Source organism: Gigantopelta aegis, chromosome 2 (assembly GCF_016097555.1).
Source record: "Gigantopelta aegis isolate Gae_Host chromosome 2, Gae_host_genome, whole genome shotgun sequence".
Lineage (NCBI taxonomy): Eukaryota > Metazoa > Mollusca > Gastropoda > Neomphalida > Peltospiridae > Gigantopelta > Gigantopelta aegis.
In genome coordinates this window covers 18,702,355-18,724,272 of record NC_054700.1, presented here as the reverse complement: position 1 = coordinate 18,724,272, position 21,918 = coordinate 18,702,355, and the positions used below count along the sequence as shown (strand labels likewise).

The 21,918-nt window shown below is 38.0% G+C and overlaps 1 protein-coding gene across 1 annotated transcript; it reads left to right on the top strand.

Annotated features, from left to right (window-relative positions):
* Positions 1 to 1,532: 1,532 nt before the first annotated feature.
* LOC121377256 (m7GpppN-mRNA hydrolase-like) lies at positions 1,533 to 14,998 on the top strand. Its single transcript, XM_041505180.1, has 9 exons — positions 1,533 to 1,662; positions 3,652 to 3,803; positions 4,350 to 4,477; positions 6,150 to 6,248; positions 7,974 to 8,126; positions 9,406 to 9,518; positions 11,802 to 12,132; positions 13,425 to 13,488; positions 14,686 to 14,998. The coding sequence occupies exons 1-9, from the start codon at positions 1,619 to 1,621 to the stop codon at positions 14,850 to 14,852; spliced, it is 1,251 nt and encodes a 416-aa protein (XP_041361114.1). The 5' UTR covers positions 1,533 to 1,618; the 3' UTR covers positions 14,853 to 14,998.
* The last annotated feature ends 6,920 nt before the right edge of the window (positions 14,999 to 21,918 follow it).

Below are 21,918 nucleotides of genomic sequence, written 5' to 3'. Positions count from 1 at the left end.
GTTAGACATATTATGGTTAAGGACCACACAAATATTGAGAGAGGAAACCCGCTGTCGCCACTTCATGGGATACTCTTTTCGATTAGCAGCAAGGGATCTTTTATATGCACCATCCCACAGACCTGGTAGTACATACCACGATCTTTGATATACCAGCCGTGGTGCACTGGCTGGAACGAGAAATAGCCCAATGGCCCACCGACGGGGATCGATCCCAGACCGACCGCGCATCGAGCGAGTGAACAGCGTTAGATAATTTATATATGGTTTTGGGGGTTTTTTTTACTGAAATGTTGGGGGGGTGGGGTTTTGCGGGATTGGGGGGGGGGGTCTCTCTCTCTTATAAAAGTTCTATGTGATGGCAACAACGTGTAATGGAGCTACCGGTAGACGTATATATATATATATATATATATATATATATATATATATATAGAACTTATATCTATATATATATATATATATATATATATATATATATATATATATATACGTCTACCGGTAGATTATAAATCAAGCTGAAATGCGTATCCAGACTTTACCTGATCATAAAACATCACTTCACAATAAATGGTGTCTGACATTGTCATCATATTTGGAACCACCTGGGTGCCATGGATCCATTCAACTGATTTTGTGGTGTTTTTCTTTCTTTCTAACCAGTGCACCACAACTGGTCAAAGGCCGTGGTATGTGCTATCCTGTCTGTGGGAAAGTGCATATAAAAGATCCTTTACTGCAAATGGAAAAATGTAGTGGGTTTCCTCTGATGACTACATGTCAGAATTACCAAATGTATGACATCCAATAGCCAATGATTAATTAATTATTGTGCTCTAGTGGTGTCCTTAAATAAAACAAACTGTTTGTCATCATATTATTATATCCACCATGTATATATGTGCATTGTTTGTCACTTGATTTGTTTATGAAGAGGGTTAGAGTGTCACCCAATTTTAAGTAATATTTTGCGGGTGTATGGTTTAACATTACGAAACATAACGGGGGGGGGGGGGGGGGTAAGAGTCTAATTTTGACAAAGCTAATTTTATGTGATATTTGAATGGCCCTTACTAACAACACTGTATGCATTAACCATTATGCTGGATAAGCAACCCCGATATATAGCTTAGTGGGTACCCATGAACATTTGCTTGAACATTAATTTGATGTATTTAAGTATAGTTAGTGAGAGAAGTCAATATATTGGCTTTACGAATCCAGATTAAACAGTACAAAAAAAAACCCCCACCTCCTTCATGCTTGAAGCTAATACTGGGATCATCTGTGAACCTTACTTACTATATTTAATAATGTAGCGCTGATTTCGACACAATCTTGTGTAAGTCTGTAATGTAGCGCTGAGTTCGACACAATCTTGTGTAAGTCTGTAACTTGGCGCTCTTTAGTCTTATGGACGAGGTTTTTATTTCGAGCTAATATTTGTTACATCCAAGTGAGTGTTTCAGCACGGAAAAACAAGCTTTGTATTTATTATCAATACTTCGTTTTGCTTTGTTTCCGGTTCCGGTTCCGGTGGCGAAAAATAAAAGTGTTTTATTAAAATTATTTTAATGTGTTTGTCATCTTCATTACTCTATATTTCATTATTATAGGTATGGATTATGTTATTCCAAAGTATGTTTTGGATGACTTATGCAGGTAAGTAAAGTAGTTTGTTTATAGTTCACGATATTCGTCGATATCATCATTCTCGTAGACTGCAGTCACAGTAAGTGACAGTCACAGTGAGGCGAGTGACTGTCACAGAGTCAGGGTTTAAAGGTCCACAATTATGGCACATTATTAATACACAGTATATAAAAAAAAAAACCATAAAGATTACATTATTAGCCATAAAAAACAAAAATACCACCCCAATTATTAATAAAGCGACTTTTTTTAAAACGCTCGGGGGTTGGAGAGGGGGGGGGGGGGACACTGATGCAGTCGATTTGACCTGCATCTGACCTGTGATGTAGCATCAGGTAAATTCCACTCATTCATTAGTAGGTTAGCATGGCGACAGCATGTAATGATTCTTCGGAAAATAGCTCATTCTTATCCAGACCTGTCAACCTTTAGTCAAGAGAAAGCAGGAGGTGTATTGTGTATTTCTTTTTTAAAAATATTTTTCCTACATTTGTTTTTTTAACATATATAAATACATCGTATTGAGGCGTATCTTTGTGCCAAATATGAACAATGTACACCTCCGCATTAACATTCAGGCTTTGTTTTTGTCTCCGGGCGACATTCGGGCTCCGGGCTGCAAATAGGCTGAACAGGGGGGATACAGGCTTGGAACAGACAAGTTCTTTAACAAAAGGTTTGGGGCCATTCCCATTGACCATCTTAGATAATTGTCGTAATCCCCAGGTGGGAAGTGGTCACTGCAAATCAAATCCCATCTTGACAGTCCTTTCCAATACGCACATGTTTGGTTTAAGAACTGCTTTTATGCAAACAATGTCAGTTTGTCTTTCAGAAAAATAAGCAAACTTCTTTTGCCTTTAACTGCAGCTTTTGTACATCCATACACCGAGCAATGGTTCACCATGTTTCACATTTGAAAGATATCTTCAAAATAATATTCCAAACATACAATTCAATTCAATAGAATAAAATTTTCGCGTTTTAAAAATACACATGTTCTACTTCCATGTAAAATGACCGAAAGGCTGCGAATCACACGTTCATGTTATGCCGGTTAGCCTGTCACGGGGTCACGTGACTTGACTCTTAGAGTTCAGAGGCTTTTTAGCAAGCGTTGGGGGGAAAAACGCAACTTTTTATTGCGAATATATTAAAAACAGGTAAAAAAAATTAAATTTATTTTATTGATACTTCATATATATTGTAAAAAGTATACGTAGATACCAAACAATAGTGAATTATGTTTTTGTAAATGTAGACCTTTAAAGTTATTTAGCAGTAAAAAGCCGACTGCACACGAGAGCTAACACTGTAACAGCTGAGCAAAATGTTACTTGATACTTTTTGCTTAGCTGTTCGCTCTGCCTCATAACAATTTATTTCACACGAGGGCCAGTGGTAAACTGCCTGTCTGATCATGATGCGAGGTTCAAGTTGGTCTAGGATCGAGGTTCAAGTTGGTCTAGGATCGATCTCCATCGATTGGCCCATTGAGCTATTTCTTGTTCGCCATTGGCGAATTTCAAAAACAATTGGTGAATTTTATTTTAATTTGGCAAATTAATTGAATGTAATAATTGATATTTTGTTACAAAATAACAGGTTTTGCAATTTTTGAAGTTTAATGCATAATTTGGCAAAATTTTCTGCTAACACAGAGCTAGCTCTGTTACTGTTGATATATACATCATATTTATTGTGCAGAAAGCCAAAACAATTGTGCAAAAAGTGACTTTCATCGACTATAGACCTTACACTAGTGTGCATCAAGATTTATATAAATCTTGAAAACATGAAGCATCAAGGATTATCATTTCAAGGCAAAAAAATTTATATTCTGATCAAAACAAGTCATCGTGATGAAACTCCAGTCAGTTACAACTGTATTTAACAAAAGCCATTGATTTGTTTTGCACCCCGTTTCATTGTAAAAGTTTGTATTCATGTTGAGTGATTTTCTCACTTTTTTTCCATCTTTTGATTTTTTATTTATAGTCGATTCATTATCAACATTCCAGAAGAAGAGCGCCAAGACTTGATCCGTATATTTTTCCAAATTGAGTTGGCACATTGGTTCTATCTAGATTTCTACTGTGCTGAAGATGTGGAGCTCCGTACAGTCAGCTTAAGAGATTTCTCCGTCCAGAGTATCCTTTTCTTATGTTATGTGTTTATAATATCTTGTATTTTTTAATTGTCTGAGTATACATGATTCAATGTACAGGTATTATGGTGGGTGGGACGTAGCCCAGTGGTAAAGCACATGCTTGATGTGCAATCAGTCTAGGCTCGATCCCCATCAGTAGGCCCATTGGGCTATTTCACGTTCCAGCCAATGCATCATGACTGGTAATGTGGTATATCAAAAGCCGGTAGGTGCTATCCTGTCTGTGGGATGGTGCATATAAAAGATCAATTGCTACTAATGGAAAAATATAGCGAGTTTTCCCTTTTAAGACTATATGTAAAAATTACCAAATGTTTGACATCCAAATAGGCAAAGATTAATAAATCAATGTGCTCTAGTGGTGTCATTAAACAAAACATACATTAATGTTTTATGGTATCGTGCGGTTTGGGTTTTGGAGCTTTATCTTTAAATAATAATTGTGCGTCATCAAAAAAAAGCTGAGACATCATATGTAGAACTTTTGTTCAGAGAAGTGTATTTCTGGTTTCCTTAGCTTGGTTAGTCTTTCATCACATTCCGTTTTTGACGGAATATGTGGGTGAAGTAGAGAAACGGTTTGAAGAGTGGCGAGCATACAAGATGAGTGTTCCAACATACGGTGCAATTATTCTCGACCCAGAGATGAAATATGTACGTACATGTATACACGGTTTTACCTTTAGAAATTAATTTACATACAGGAAAATAATTTCAATTATTCTCGACCCAGAGATGAACTACATGTGTATGTATGTACATGTATACAAGGTTTTACATCTATAAATAATTTCCAAACAAGAAAATATTTTGCATGCAAGAAAATAATTTACATACAATAAAACAATTTATTAATACTAATAGCCATATTAAACAAACGTTACAGCTTGATATTTTTATAAAGTGACTATCATAATATTTTTACCACTAACTTATTTATTACTATTAGCTACAATGAACCCCAGTTTTTGGTCGGGTAAGAGAAATCGATTTATTCTTCTTTTCTACTTGTACCTGTAATTTATGTACATACATTTGTACATGCACATGTCAGTCCTTGGTTTTTAAAAGTTATAGGCGAGTGGAAAATCGCACACCTCAATATCCTACAGTGAGTGAAAAATCACTCCAAAATAATTAAAATAGGCAGTGTAGCTCCTATTGGATTTTGACTGGTAGTAGTGGTACGTCTACAAAAATGTCTATTAAACCAGTATTTCCCGATTTGTTCAACAAAGAGAAATACCAGTTTAACGACTGCATGGAAGTCACTGCCATGTTTTTAATTTTTATTGTTTTAATAAAAGGACCTTCCTATCAGCTAAATGAGCTATGAAAACTGAAGATTTTTGTAAACAGTGAAAATAAATATACCCATCTATTTTACGTGCACTGTTTTTCACACTCATCAGATTAAAATTATGTGTGCTGTACGAGTGCAATCGCACCCGTGCATCTTAAAAAGCAAGGTCTGACATGTTACGTTCTTCTGTTTATAGTATTCTCTCTTTACCTATATATGCAAGTACCACTGATTTTTTTTTCCCCCTCAGAGTCAGGTATCATCCATAACTGGAGATTCATGATTATTTTACCAAATTCTTTTACTTGCAAAGGATACACGTGTATATGACACAGTTATGTAATGCAGGGTTTAAGCTGAAAACAAGATATTGTTAGCAATATGCCAAATTAAAAACAAATTGTTTACCAAATTCTGTTCATCTTTGCCAAATAAAACACATCGTATTAGAGGCTCGTCATATGCTAATTCTCAAATTAATCTTTTAGCAAATTTATTATTAATATTAAAGATACTCATCACTTGCAGATAATTCAGATTTCATGCCTGAATGTACATTGTACACGTGTACCTGAATGTGTTACATTATTTATAGCAGCCTCGGTGGCATCATGGTTAGGCTATCGGTCTACAGGTTGGTAGGTACTGGGTTCAGATCCCAGTCGAGGCATGGGATTTTTAATCCAGATATACGAACCCTGAGTGAGTGCAAGGCTCAGTGGGTAGGTGTAAACCACTTGCACTGACCAGTGATCCATAACTGGTTCAACAAAGGCCATGGTTTGTGCTATTCTGCCTGTGGGAAGTGCAAATAAAAGATCCCTTGCTGCCTGTCATAAAAGAGTAGTCTATGTGGCAACAGCGGGTTTCCTCTAAAATCAGTGTCAGAATGACCATGTGTTTAACATCCAATAGCCTATGATAAGATAAAAAATCAATGTGCTCTAGTTGCGTCATTAAATAAAACAAACTTTACTTTTTTTTACTTTGTGTTACATTATTTTGCATTAATTCTTTTGCTAGTGCTTGTTGGCCCAAGGCTTTTGGACAAAGTCGAGTTGGGGATTTCCAAAGGGCAAGGTCAATGCAGAAGAGACTCCACTTTGCTGTGCCATTCGGGAGGTATGTTGTATAGATTTACAATTATATTATTTTGCTTAAAAATTTATTACGAATTTACCTATACCTATGTTTTTGATATCCCACTAGGCTATATCTTGTTCCAGCCAGTCCTCCACAACTTGTGTTTACAACAAAGGCTGTGGTACATATATACATGTACTATTCTATCTGTGCGAAGGAAGGAAGGAAATATTTTATTTAACGACACACTCAACACATTTTATTTACGGCTTTATGGCATCGGACATGTGGTTAAGGACCACACAGATATTGAGAGAGGAAACCCGTTTCCACCACTTCATGGGCTACTCTTTCCGATTAGCAGCAAAGTATTTTTTATATGCACCATTCCACAGACTTCTTAGTACATACCACAGCCTTTGATATACCAGTCGTGATGCACTGGCTAGAGCAAGAAATGAATATAGGTGAAAACGCATTTACAACGAAACCTGTCTAAACCAGAACATGTCAGGGACATAATATTTATCTGATTTAGACAGGATCCGGTGTTTAGAGGTTCACGTTTTAGAATTTAGAAAATGCTGGACCATGAAACTCGGCCGTTTGTGGCAGGTTTCCATGTTTGGTTTAGACAGGTGTCACTGTACATGTGGTATATTTTGCTGTCATACAGTGTGTGTAATCCTGCAGGTGTTGGAGGAGACAGGTTTCCAGGTTTGGTTTAGACAGGTGTCACTGTACATGTGGTATATTTTGCTGTCATACGGTGTGTGTATTCCTGCAGGTGTTGGAGCAGACGGGGCTGGATGTGACAGGTTTGGTTTAGACAGGTGTCACTGTACATGTGGTATATTTTGCTGTTATATGGTGTGTGTATTCCTGCAGGTGTTGGAGGAGACAGGGCTGGATGTGACAGGTTTCCATGTTTGGTTTAGACAGGTTTCCATGTTTGGTTTAGACAGGTGTCACTGTACATGCGGTATATTTTGCTGTTATACGATGTGTGTATTCCTGCAGGTGTTGGAGGAGACAGGGCTGGATGTGACCGGTTTCCATGTTTGGTTTAGACAGGTTTCCATGTTTGGTTTAGACAGGTGTCACTGTACATGTGGTATATTTTGCTGTTATATTTTGTGTGTATTCCTGCAGGTGTTGGAGGAGACAGGGCTGGATGTGACAGGTTTCCATGTTTGGTATAGACAGGTTTCCATGTTTGGTTTAGACAGGTTTCCATGTTTGGTTTAGACAGGTGTCACTGTACATGCGGTATAGTTTGCTGTTATATGGTGTGTGTATTCCTGCAGGTGTTGGAGGAGACAGGGCTGGATGTGACAGGTTTCCATGTTTGGTTTAGACAGGTTTCCATGTTTGGTTTAGACAGGTGTCACTGTACATGTGGTATATTTTGCTGTTATACGATGTGTGTATTCCTGCAGGTGTTGGAGGAGACGGGGCTGGATGTGACAGGTTTCCAGGTTTGGTTTAGACAGGTGTCACTGTACATGTGGTATATTTTGCTGTTATACAGTGTGTGTATTCCCACAGGTGTTGAGGAGACGGGCTGGATGTGACAGGTTTCCAGGTTTGGTTTAGACAGGTGTCACTGTACATGTGGTATATTTTGCTGTTATATGGTGTGTGTATTCCTGCAGGTGTCGGAGGAGACGGGGCTGGATGTGACAGGTTTCCAGGTTTGGTTTAGACAGGTGTCAATGTACATGTGGTATATTTTGCTGTTATACGGTGTGTGTATTCCTGCAGGTGTTGGAGGAGACAGGGCTGGATGTGGCCAGCTTGATCAACAAGAGCGACTTCATTGAGAATCAGCTCAACGACCAGCTCACTCGACTGTACATCATTCCCGGTGTCACACTAGACACACACTTCCAGCCACAGACTCGCAAAGAAATCAAGGTTTGGGGGCCGTACTATTTTTTAAAAACTTTTGGAGGGTTTTGTTTAAGGTTTTGCAGGGGGGGGGGGGGGGGGTGGTACTATTTTCAAAAAGCTTTATTTGTTTCACAGCTTCAGTTACAAACACAGCCCATAAGTAAAGGTATTTTGTTGGTCACTTTAAACGCTGTCATTTACCAATCAGAATATATATATCATAATAAACTCGCGTACAAAAATATTTTCATTAACATGTTAAATGTTTAGTTTTAATGAGTCTATATTTGGCTGAATTTGTCTCGCTAATGGAGGATTCACCATTATCAATAGTGGAGAGGGAGGTGTTAAAATGCTAGCATATGTTTTTAAATTGCCATTGATCTGGGTTTGGTGCTGTCTCTCAGAGTCAGGAGCAGGGCGTCACTCGTTTGAGGTACACTGTGTCATAGGATCAATTCCTCTCAGTGGACTTATTTTACTTACCTTCATTCCAATTTAGTGCTCCACAGCTGGTATATGAAGACCATAGTGTATTTATCATGTCTGGAAATGTGCTTATATGAAAGACCAATTGTTAATAGGGGCGGAATTTAGCTCAGTCGGTCGAGTGCTCTGTTCAGTTGCTTGCGTCGCAGATCGAACCACCTAGGTGGATCCATTCCACTGATTGGCTTTTTCTCATTCCAACCAGTGCACCATAACTGGTCAAAGGCCATGGTATGTGTTTTCCTGTCTGTGGTAATGTGTATATAAAAGATCCCTTGCTGAATTAGGAAAAATGTAGCGGGTTTCCTCTGATGACTACATATTACCAAATGTTTGACATTAGCCGATACAAACAAAACAAACTTTGTTATATATAGGCACGCACTCAGTTATATGGCGTCAGACCACACAGATATTGAGAGGAAACCCGCTGTCGCCACTTCATGAGCTACTCTTTTCAATTAGCAGCAAGGGATCTTTTATATGCATCATCCCATAGACAGGGTAGTACATACCACGGCCTTTGATATACCAGTCGTGGTGCACTGGCTGGAACGAGAAATAGCCCAATGGGCCCACCGACGGGGATCGATCCTAGACCGACTGCGCATCGAGCGAGCGCTGTACCACTGGGCTACGTCCCGGACCCTGATAGGTATAGGAGTAAACTGTATGGTGGCAGCAGGTTTCTCCTCTCACTTTCTACACCAGGTGTCACAATTACCATTTGTTAGACACCTAATACAGAGTAATAGCCAGAGTTTAACATGTGTTGAGGTGTTGTTAAACAAACATTTGTTTACTTGTCTTTCAGGGCCTGCAGTGGTTTCCAATAAATGCCTTGCCAGTGCACAAGAGAGACCAGACATCAAAGACATTGCTTGGCATGAATCCTAACAACTTCTTCATGGTCATCCCGTTCGTCAAGTAAGAGCTGTGCAAAAAAATATATATATTGCTTTATAAGATACATCATTTGAAAGAAAGTTTTTGTTTTGTTTTTTTGGTGGGGGGTGGTTTGAGAGGGGGGGAGTGGGTATATTTTTCAATTTACTTACTTTTTTATTTGGTATCTAGAGTTTTTAAGTTTTGACTGCTTTATAAAAAGCTTCTAAGCATGTTGCAGCTTATGGCCCTTACTTGAAAAGCGTGCACTGAGAACTAAAACTTTGTCACAAACGAAGTAAGAAGTTGTAACCGATACCAGACCTGTCCGGTGACTTACAACTTATTTTGAGAGCTGTAATACATATAGAATACTAAATGAGCTAGCCTGTCATACCATTTTTATAAAACGAAGGATTAGTTTTGGTATCTGATGAGCGAAAGCGAGTGTTGTTCACAAGTTTCATAAAAACAGGCATGTTAGTTTAATATTTTATTTATTGCAATAGTCCTTGGCTTTTGAAAATTATAGGCGAGTGGAAAATCGCACACCTCAATATGCTAAGGCGAGTGAAAAATCACTCTCCAAAATAAATAAAATAGGCAATGTAGCTCCGATTGTATTTTGACTGGTACGTCTACAAAATTGTCTATTATACCAGTATTTCCTGATTTGTTCAACAAAGAGAAATACCAGTTTAATGACTGCATGGAAGCCACTGCCATGTATTTAATTTTTATTGTTTTAATAAAATGAGCTGTGAAAACTGTAGATTTTTGTAAACAGTGGAAATAAATATACCCATCTATTTTATGTGCACCGTTTGTTGAGTGTAACGTTGGCTGTTTTTCACACTCATCAGATTGAAATTACGAGCGCGATCGCACCCGCGCACCTTAAAAAGCAAGGTCTGTTGCAAACTAACTGCAAACAAGCCGTAACGCAGAAGTAAGCAAATGTCAGCACGTGATCTACGTCACACTTAAACTTAAATGACGTCACAATGAGCAACGAGATGTCAGCAATGTACAGTTTGCATTAATTGTCAGTTAATGAGGTGTTGAAATTCACAATAATAACTGAATTGTTGATCTGACCAGCAAAGATTAAGCTGAGTAAATGGGATGGACTAAATGTGACGCTGACATTTTGTACATATGGTCATAAAAAAGAGAAGCAGGTCGATGATAGACACTTGCCGCGACATCGTTTTGGCTTCGTACACAATAGGCCCAAATATAACAGCCTATCTTATTGCAATTTCAGTTCATGGCCATATTTCGTAATGGTACACTTTTAAATTACACTATTTGGTACAAACACAGTTAGATACGTTAACAGCAATTTTGTACTTCATGTTTTCTAGCATTCTGAAAAGGGACGTGTCATGCTCCCAGTTTATTTTGTTACAGGGAGATGCAAAGTGACGTCATTTGAAAAACGTCATTCAAATTAAAAAACCACGCCAGTCTGCTCATGCCAATATAACGCTAGTTAGATATTGAGTAATTGTTAAGTCATGAGCAATATCTTACACTGGTGTGTAATCAAATCAAATATCATTATCTCAATGTTGAAGGGACCAAACCAAATGGCTTGAGATAACGGTGGGTTGAGGTAAACATCATAGGGTTTTTTTTTGTGAAAATTATTTCATCAGACCGTTTTTCCACCTTGAGCCTGAGCTAATGATAAAGCAAAAGTTGAGATTCTCATGTTTGTATGTGCAGGGAACATTTTGTTCAATATCGCTTCACAATTAGCTATGCAAGTTTAAAAAGAAAGAAAGAAAGAAATGTTTTATTTAACGAACGCACTCAACACATTTTATTTACATGGCGTCAGACATATGGTTAAGGACCACACAGATTTTGAGAGGAAACCCGCTGTCACCACTACATGGGCTACTCTTCCGATTGGCAGCAAGGGATCTTTTATTTGCACTTCCCACAGGCAGGATAGCACAAACCATGGCCTTTGATGAACCAGTTATGGATCACTGGTCGGTGCAAGTGGTTTACACCTACCCATTGAGCCTTGCGGAGCACTCACTCAGGGTTTGGAGTCGGTATCCGGATTAAAAATCCCATGCCTCGACTGGGATCCGAACCCAGTACCTACCAGCGTGTAGACCGATGGCCTAACCACGATGCCACCGAGGCCGGTCTATGCAAGTTTAAGACGTTATAACTAATTGCTAATCAGTTTTTAATTGACTAGAAAACTTGCTGATCAAAATGTTGAAAATTACATGTTCCCTGATATATATATATATATATATATATATTTTAAAATTGTGTTTTGCTTCTTCTTTCTTTTTTAAGAAATCTTCGAAAATGGCTTTCTAGAAAACAAGGAGAAGAAAATGGAAGCGGAGATGGCAAAAATGCTTCATCTTCTTTCCGAACGAAAATCTGGGAAAACAGCGAGAGAAAGCAGGATTCGCAGCGACAGAAGAAACACTCACAGCAGCAGCAGAACTTCATCAAACAGAACCAGAATGAGATGCAGGACCTGCTACAGCTGCAGGAGGAGAGACAGAAGATGAAGAACTTGGGAGACTTGTCGGAGAAAAAAACAAACTCCAAATCGGGGCATCGGCAGCACACAAGCAGCTCACCGAGACAGACCAGCAAGCCGCAGTTACAAATTATGGTATGTGTTTTTAGTAAGCACAATATTAAATAGATTCTAGGTTTTCATAAGTAGATCTATTAGACATTACTGTTTATACGCCCGTCTATGATGGGTCGTATTATGGTATGGCATTGTACGTCCATACATCTATCTGTTAACTTTTCTGTCAAGATTATATCTTCCATACAGATGCATACAGGACCATCAAACCTCACATATAGGAACAACTTAGGATGGGCATGTGTGTCGCGTACTATTAGTAGGTCACTGTGACCTACTTTTCACAGTCTACTGTACATAACAGTAAATCCTTGTACAGACAATATCTTGCATACAGATGCATACAGGACCATCAAACCTCACATCTAGGAACAACTTAGGATGACAGTGTGTCACATACTATTACTAGGTCACCGTGACCTACTTTTCATGGTCTACTGCACATAACAGTAAATCCTTGTCCGGATCATATCTTGCATACGAGGTGCGACCAAAAAGTTCCGAGACTGTTCCTGTTGTGAACAAATGGAGCACCACATGGCCATGCACATGCAGCAAGAGTGAGCAGTGACTTTCGTTATCCAGTATGCCACGTGACATCGCGCATTCACATCGGGATCTGTGTTACGCACATTTTTGTGACCGCATGTACTTGCTTATTTGCGATTTCACTATGGACCTGAAACTTGAGCAGAGAGCAAACATCAAATTCTGTGTCAAACTTGGGAAATCAGCAATGGAGACACTGGAAATGCTTAAGCAAGCCTTCGGCAACGAAGCAATGAGCCTGGCACAGTATTTTGACTGGCATTCTCGCTTTAAGAGGGGCAGAACATCACTGGAGGATGCCGAGAGGTCGGGGCGACCTTCCACGATCACAACCCTCAAAAATGTTGAAGAAATTGGACGAATTGTGCGTCAGGATCGTTGGATCACCATCAAGGAAGTTGCTGAGGCATCTGAGGGAGAGGACATTTGGCGCAAGCGACCTCAACTGTGGTGCGTCGGCAATTGGGTGCTCCATCATGACAACGCGCCCCCAAACAGAGCGTTGAAAACGGCAGTTTGTTTTAAAACGGAATTCACACACACCCAAAAATGGGATACGTAGATCCTACATGTCAGTTGTTTTTGGGGTGTGTATAAAGAACTCCATTTTAAAACAAACTCCATAGCTACTGTACATGTACATCTAGCATATCGCCTATCTGTTTTTATCTCCATAAGTAGATCTAATGGTATAAATGTTATGTTTTTTTGTTTCTACAATTTTAATTATCCTGTTAAATTTTACTTGTTGTCTGTTCTAGGGTCGTGATGGAAACATCACTGGCAATACTCGTCGAAATCTAGCGGATCAGTTTGACAAACCAAGTGAGACTTTAGTTAATACTTAATCCTTACTAGCTATATTTTAAAATTGTATTAAAGGCATATTGTCACAGACCACTGACTTATTTAATGGTCTAACAAAGTATAACCTGAACAAAAATAATTTGATTTGTCCCTAAATGTACTTTATCCAACCATCTTCATAACCACCATACTCCATTTATTAATTATATATATATATTTTTTTTTAATTGAATTATGGCAATGGTCCATAATTCAAAAACTGAAATTGCCGAGAGGGTTGACATGGATTTCACTCCATCATGATTCAGTTACGGTGATGCAATAACTAGATTTGGTTTCCAACAATTAATGTAATTTTTATTTATTTTTATCCATTGTTAGAGAAATAAGGTCCTTAAATCTGTGACAGTATGCCTTTACAGATTATTCTCACTGGATGAGTGATATTTTTCCATATCACAAAATATATTGTAAATATAAATAATCATACTTGAGTTTTATCATGGTATATGGTAAGCAGGAAATCTCCTGTATCAAATGTTAAATACGTGTGCTATTTTTTAAATACAACTTCCTTTTTATTTTCATGAAAATCAAAGTCTTACTTGAAATTATTCAGTGGCATAGGAAGGTGCCAAAAAGTGTGGGGGGGGGGGGGGCACACTTTTATATTTACAGACTTTTACAATATTATAAAGCAAATTATCTAAAAAGTGGGGGGGGCACCTGCCCCTCCCCCCCACACACACACACACACACTTCCTACACCAGTGTTATTTATCTATAATCGAGATCTAAGTACATCAAATAATACAGGGTGGAATGCAGCTCTGTGGTAGAGAGCTAGCCCAGTGGTAAAGTGCTTGCCTGCTACACAAAAGTTCCAGGATCGATCCCCATCAGTGGGCCCAGTGGGCTATTTCTTGTTCCAGCCAGTGTACCCCAGCTGGTGTAACAAAGGCCGTGATTATGTACTATCCTTTCTATGGGATGCTGCATATAAAAAATCCTTGCTGATAATTGGAATGAGTAGCCCATGGTGTGATGACAGCAGGTTTTCTCTCTCAATATCAGTGTGGTTCTTAACCATATGTCCGATGCCATATAACCATAATTAAAATGTGATGAGTGCATCATTAAATAAAAATGTTCCTTCCTAAGTTAAACATGTGCTGAGGTGTCATTAAACAAACATTCCTGTCCTTTTCTTTCTAGATCGGCCCGCTGCAGGTTCTGCATCATCTGATCGACCGGCAAGGCCTCATTCTAGCAATAGGGAGAAGAAATCACGAAAGAAAGATATTTTCAAAGAAGAGTTTCACTCAAAGACATGGCTGAACTTCAAGTTTGACGTTGATGCAATCATGGCATGTATACCATGATACTAATATTCAAAGGAGAGTTTTACTCAAACATGGCTAAACTTGACGTTGATGCAGACATTGCATGCATACCATGAAACTTGACTAATATTCAAAGGAGAGTTTTACTCAAACATGGCTAAACTTGACGTTTGACATTGATGCAATCATGTTAATATCAAAGGAGAGTTTTACTGCATACCATGACACATGATGAAACTTGACTATTTCAAAGGAGAGTTTTACTCAAACATGGCTAAACTTGACCAGTTGCATGCATACCATGAAACTCTTATTCAAAGGAAGTTTTATCCGTGAAACTTGACATTCGCCAGCATGCAACCATGAAACTGTATTCTCAAACATGCTCTTCAAGTTTGACGTGATGCAATCATGGCTGCATACAGGACACATGATGATTAATTAGTAGGTATGCCCAGTTCTGCAACAGATCTTTGGAAAGGAAATCCGTGAGACATTCGCCAAAGTCTCGCAACTAAAGTCTCGCATTTGCGATCTCGCAGTGCAATGCTAAAAGACTTGCAAAGAGGATGCTTTGTTGTCTAGAAGAGCCTAAGAGAGCTTTGTGAATTAGGCCCCAATTCTGTGTTAGTTCATCATGTCATACATTGGATGATTCAGAGCTCACAATGGAAACAATTTGTTTTAGCCAATGTTGTTTGTGCAAAATATTAGCAAACTGGCTGTGGGCAGGGTGATCCCTGCAGTAATTAGGCCAGGCTAGTAGTTGTAGTTGTGTCTGAATCTCATCCATGGGGAGAACATCAAGAAAAGATAAATTTATATATTCAAAAGAGAATTCTACTTTTAAAAAACGACAACAGATTGTCAATTTCATGGCAGTGCAATTATGGTATGTACACTGTTAGGTATAGTTGATTAGCCTGGTAGTTGAATTCAATTCTATAATATAACTTAGTGTTTTTCCTAGCTTGTTTTAGCATGGTGCAGCACCATGCCTCAATAGTCTAGCACCATCTTGCCTTAATCAGCACCATGCTGCCCTGAGATTAAACAAGCCTTTTTCAGTAAATAATTCTAAAATTGCCTTTATTAAACACCAAAAAAGGTATTATTAATTAATAAAATATGCATTTTATATCTCTTGTCATTCATTTATTAAAGCAAGCGCATAAATGACATTGATGTTTATTTCAATTAATTTTTGTGTTTCTAATGAAAAACAAGTGCCCCAAAAGTGGTGAAAATGCCCCAAACACTTTTGGTCTACCATGACTTGCCTCATTTCTAGGGAAATCACTGTAACTATAGGATAAGAACTGAAGGTCTGAAGTCATTTACCAAAAGTGCATTCTGTTCTGCGACAGAGCTAAACATCCTAGTCGGCTTGAGGATTGCATTTGTGAGGTGAATACTAAATGTAGGAACTGAGACTAATTATACATGTATGTATGTGTAATTCTTCGACTTGTCCATAGAAATGAAATTGAGGAAGACAATTTCTTTTTAGAATTTAGCGTGACCTCAGACTAATGGCATTTCCCCTTAGAACAATGTCCGAACATCCCGACAGCCAGTGTGATGGCTTAAAATTGATGTTGATCGGGGGAAAAGAAGGAAGCTTCAATCATATGATGGGAACAGGAAGCAGAGGACTCATTGGAAAACGTTTGGCCAACCCATTGGCTATTGGGATGTTTGAATCGTGCATTTTGTTGCAGGAGGAAATGCCATTAGTTTGAGGTCCGGGTTAAGTATTTATGAAAATAGAAAATGATCCACATTTTCTACAGTATCTTCATTGGAGGATTCTACTTCATAGCTTAACTTTCACTTTGATGGTATGATTATGTCATGATATATCATCAGCGGTGGGACATAGCCCAGTGGTAAAGCGTGCGGTCGGTCTGGGATTGATCCTCGTCGGTGGACCCATTTAGCTATTTCTCGTTCCAGCCAGTGCACCACGACTGGTATATCAAAGGCCGTGGTATGTACTACCCTGTCTGTGGGATGGTGCATATAAAAGATCCCTTGCTGCTAATCGAAAAGAGTAGCCCATGAAGTGGCGACAGCGGGTTTCCTCTCTCAATATCTGTGTGGTCCTTAACCATATGTCTGATGCCATATAACCGTAAATAAAATGTGTTGAGTGCGTCGTTAAATAAAACATTTCTTTCTCTTTCTTTTTTTGATATATCATCATCAACCAGTGCATTCTGCTGTGTGATAGATAGGGACAGAGATCCAGTTTCTTCTTTCTGTAGACATGTTTTGTTGGCGGGATTTAGCTCAGTCGGTTGAGTGCTCGCTTGAGGTGCTTGCAGGATCAAATCACCTCAGTAGATCCATTCAGCTGATTGGGGTTTTTTTTCGTTCCAATCAGTGCACCACAACTGGTTAAAGACCTGCATTAGGAAAAATGTAGCGGGTTTCCTCTGATGACCACGTGTCAGAATTCCAATGTTTGATATTCAGTAGCCCATGGTTAATTAATCAATGTGCTCTAATCATGTCGTTAAACAAAACAAACGTTAACATCTTTCGTTTGAACTACATGATTTAGTTTTCTTACAAATCGGGCAAATGCAGGCTATTTAAGTGAGATGGTGTATCTACAAAAGGGCACTTGCCAGACTGTCAGTTTTGTTACAGAGTAATTGGTGGTATAAATAACTTGTACTTTAGGGACTCAGTTTACATGCAACTATTTTGCCAACCCTCTGAACAAAAATCCTCAGGGAAACACTGAAATAAGGACTGTGACAAAACACTGACAGTTGCAGTGGTCAAGATGTTGTCCACGATAATGTAGCAAACCTACATGTGCCATAACTATGGATGGCTAGAGAAAAAGAACAATTTGTCTAATGTTGCAGTTGCAAATATGAATATCCTGACCCTACTCCAAACCCCAATGTTAGTGTTTTTAAGCTCTATCTCCCTCTTTAGGTGACATATCTGATTATAATTACTATTATTTAGTAAAATAAGTAAAGTAGGGCTAGTGAATTTTTAATCTTGGCTAGTAACTTTTTAAAATCAATGATCCCAAGGCTAGTGGATTTCAAACAAATTCTAGAAGCCTTGTACATTTAACCTACCTTTGTCCAGACGGTCAATTTTAGTTTAGTTTAATTATTTTGTGACTTGTCAAGTACCGTAATAGGGAACATATTTGCTCGTCTGATCATTGACCAAGAAATGGGTTGGTGTTTTAAAGACAGTGTGTCACTGATTATCCTTGTTGAGAAATTGTTATGGAATACTCGACAATTGCCAAAATATTTTAATTTAATAGCAATTTCTGACTGAGCGTTTCAGTAGTGCTGTGCTGTCAGAATTTTTAACCAATATGTTTTCATCTTTTATGGGTGTATTTTAAGGATATTGTGTAATTGTGTACCATACATGTACCTGTATGTTACAGAAGTTGGTCAAACCAATCGTTTGGCAAAAATGTCATTGTGTAATTGTATATTATACATGAAGAGTTTAGGCGCAAAACGCGATATATCCATTTTTCATTTTCAGTAAAAGTGATTTTTTAAATTGGTGTATATCGCGTTTTTAAAAAAACCAGCAGGATTTATCCAATACAATTTCATAAAAATCAATTACGTTTTGTGGCAAATCAGCGGGCCTACGATTAGCCCGTACTGACATACAATAATGGCTTTAACTAAAAACAAGAAAGAAAATGGTTTATATCACGTTTTGCACCTGAACTCTTCACATGTACCTGTATGTTACAGAAGTCGGTCAAATCAATCGTTTGGCAAAAATGTCAGAAAGCTTGAGCTAAGGATATATATACATGTATTATGTTTTGGGTATTTACTAAAATATGTTTTTACTTAATCCAACTGTAAAACTTTTATTTTTATTTTTATTTGGTATTCTTCCTGCCTGTTGGTTGACATTTAATTTTCACAACTGTAAAAATGGCAAAATCAGTTATATATTTTTATTCTCCTGTAAAACTGCCATTACTTAAATAATTTTCAGTTAAAATATGAATGTTAATAAACTGTTTTGTTTGAATATAATTATATTAGTTTATTGTGTTTATATATATATACATACATACAGACAGACATACAGACAGACATACACACACACACACATACACACACACACACACACACACACACACATATATATAATTGTAGCCTTAGTTGCATATAGTGTATTTTGTAGGATTGATGAGATTTAATGCATGCACAATCAGTGGTCAACAGTGCAGGGTCCAGCTCAGTCGGTAGAGTGCTTGTCTGAGGTGCTTGCTTGGGTCGTAGGATCAAATCTCTCAGCGGACCTATTTATTCTCTGATTGTTTTTTCCCATTCCAACCAGTGCCCCACAACTGGCATATCAACGGCTGTGGTATGTGCTGTCCTGTTTGTGTGAATGTGCATATAAACGATCTCTTGCTGCTAATGAAATATTGTAGAGGGATTCAGATGTTTGACATTCAATATCCGATGATTAATATATCAATGAGCTCTCTTTTTTTAACTTTCAGCAGTGCAATATGGTTTTGTTTACCACTGTATACTGTTTATATGGTGTCACCATAGCTTTTATATTTGACTTTTTCATATTTAATATTAATGTACATGTACTTTTTTGTGTGTGTCTTTCATAAATGCGACTCTTTCGTACATGTAGAGCTGTCTACACTATTTGTTTTATTAATAATTTTGGATTTTTTTAATTGATGTTTACCATCAAATACCTTAGTTGGACACTTTATAGCCGATTTAAAACATTTTTTATTGGGTGCCTTTAAACATTCATTCATTCATTCATTCAAAATGATTTATTCAGTCGCTCAATGAGCGGTCGGTCATGGGATCGATCTTCGTAGGCTATTTCTCGTTTCAGCCAGTGCACTACGACTGGTATATCAACGGCAATGGTATGTACTACCCTGTCTGTGGGATGGTGCATATAAAAGATCCCTTGCTGCTAATCGAAAAGAGTAGCCCATGAAGTGGTGACCGCGGGTTTCCTCTCTCAATGTCTGTGTGGTCCTTTATCATATGTTTGATGCCATATAACCGTAAATAAAATGTGTTGAGTGTGTCGTTAAATAAAACATTTCCGTCATTCATTCAGAGGGTCAGTTCTGGCACTCGCCAAATTCGCCAATTGCGAATTTCAAAAACAATTGGTGAATTTTATTTTAATTTGGCGAAATAATTTCAATTAATAATTTATACTTTGCTGCAAAATAATTGGTGTTTTGCAATTTTTGAAGTTTTAACAGATAATTTGGCAGAATTTTCTGCTGTCCCAGAGCTAGCCCTGATTCAAAATGATTCATTTATTCAACTCATCCCAGTCTGTATAGTCCATTTCCTTGAACAATACCCTTCACTGCCTTCAGTGTAGAAGATATCTTTTTCAAAACTCCAGCAACTGTATTCCAAAAAGCATGTGTAAGTCTACATAATAAATTATTCTAACTGCCTTTACAAGCTGTGAGATGTTAGACAGGGTTGTGACTTTTTTAGCTTTTTATCTGATTTCAGCTTCATTTTGTGTAAACCGGCCTCAGTGGCGTCGTGGTTAGGCCATCGGTCTACAGGCTGGTAGGTACTGGGTTCGGATCCCAATCGAGGCATGGGATTTTTAATCCAGATACCGACTCCAAACCCTGAGTGAGTGCTCCGCAAGGCTCAGTGGGTAGGTGTAAACCACTTGCACCGACCAGTGATCCATAACTGGTTCAACAAAGGCCATAGTTTGTGCTATCCTGCCTGTGGGAAGTGCAAATAAAAGATCCCTTGCTGCCAATCGGAAGAGTAGCCCATGTAGTGGCGACAGCGGGTTTCCTCTCAAAATCTGTGTGGTCCTGAACCATATGTTTGACGCCATATAACCATAAAGAAAATGTGTTGAGTGCATCGTTAAATAAAACACTTCTTTCTTTCATAATAAATTATTCTAACTGCCTTTACAAGCTGTGAGATGTAAGACAGGGTTGTGAGTTTTCAGCTTTTTATCTGATTTCAGCTTCTTTGTGTGTAACCGGCCTCAGTGTTGTCGTGGTTAGGCCATTGGTCTACAGACTGGTAGGTACTGGGTTCGGATCCCAGTCGAGGCATTGGATTTTTAATCCAAATACCGACTCCAAACCCGGAGTGAGTGTTCGGCAAGGCTCAATGGGTAGGTGTAAACCACTTCCGCATACCAGTGATCCATAACTGGTTCAATAAAGGCCATGGTTTGTGCTATCCTGCCTGTGGGAAGCGCAAATAAAAGATCCCTTGCTGCCTGTCGTAAAAGAGTGGTGATAGCAGGTTTCCTCTAAAAAAAACCTGTCAGAATGACCATATGTTTGACGTTCAATAGCTGATAATGAGATAAAAAATCAATGTGCTCTAGTGGTGTCGTTAAATAAAACAAACTTTACTTTTTTTTCCAATATACAGGATTTCATCTGAAATTCTTAAATATGAAATTTGTTTAGGTATAGTGTAGAAGATTCAGCTTTTAAAAGATCACTTCAGCTTTTATTTTTAAATCGGTATCACATCCCTCGTAAGACTTATCAATACATTAAAATGACAGACTCTATAGTCCGTCCCATCCTTCTACAAAAGTGTTTTGGAAATAACGAACAAATACAATTTGTGTGTGCAAGTTATAAAACAATCAGTTCAGAAATAAATAACTTGTAGTAAATTCCATAGTATCAAAAAAGGCGTTCCCTGTGGGATGGACTATAGTTTTAAACACTACGGCCTATTTTTCACTATTAAATCCATTTTTGATAAACTGAAATCGGACATTACTTAGATTTTATTGTTTAGATTATTCATTTCTCTACTTCCAGGGTGTTTTTGGTTATCCAGGTGTTTTTAATACCACAAAATGCATTTTGCATATTTTTAAAAATGTATATCCCTCTGAGAAGTAACGGTTTTGGAGACGAGCTCAGACCTATTTTTTTTTAAAGGGTATTTCCAAGTTTCAACATCACAGACTCTTTGTTTCACTCAGTTGTAACTTTATTCAAATGTGTTACAGGTTTGTAGATTAACCAAACTTATTATCCATTTTCACAAATAAAAACTAGAGTCTGTGACTTTAAGTA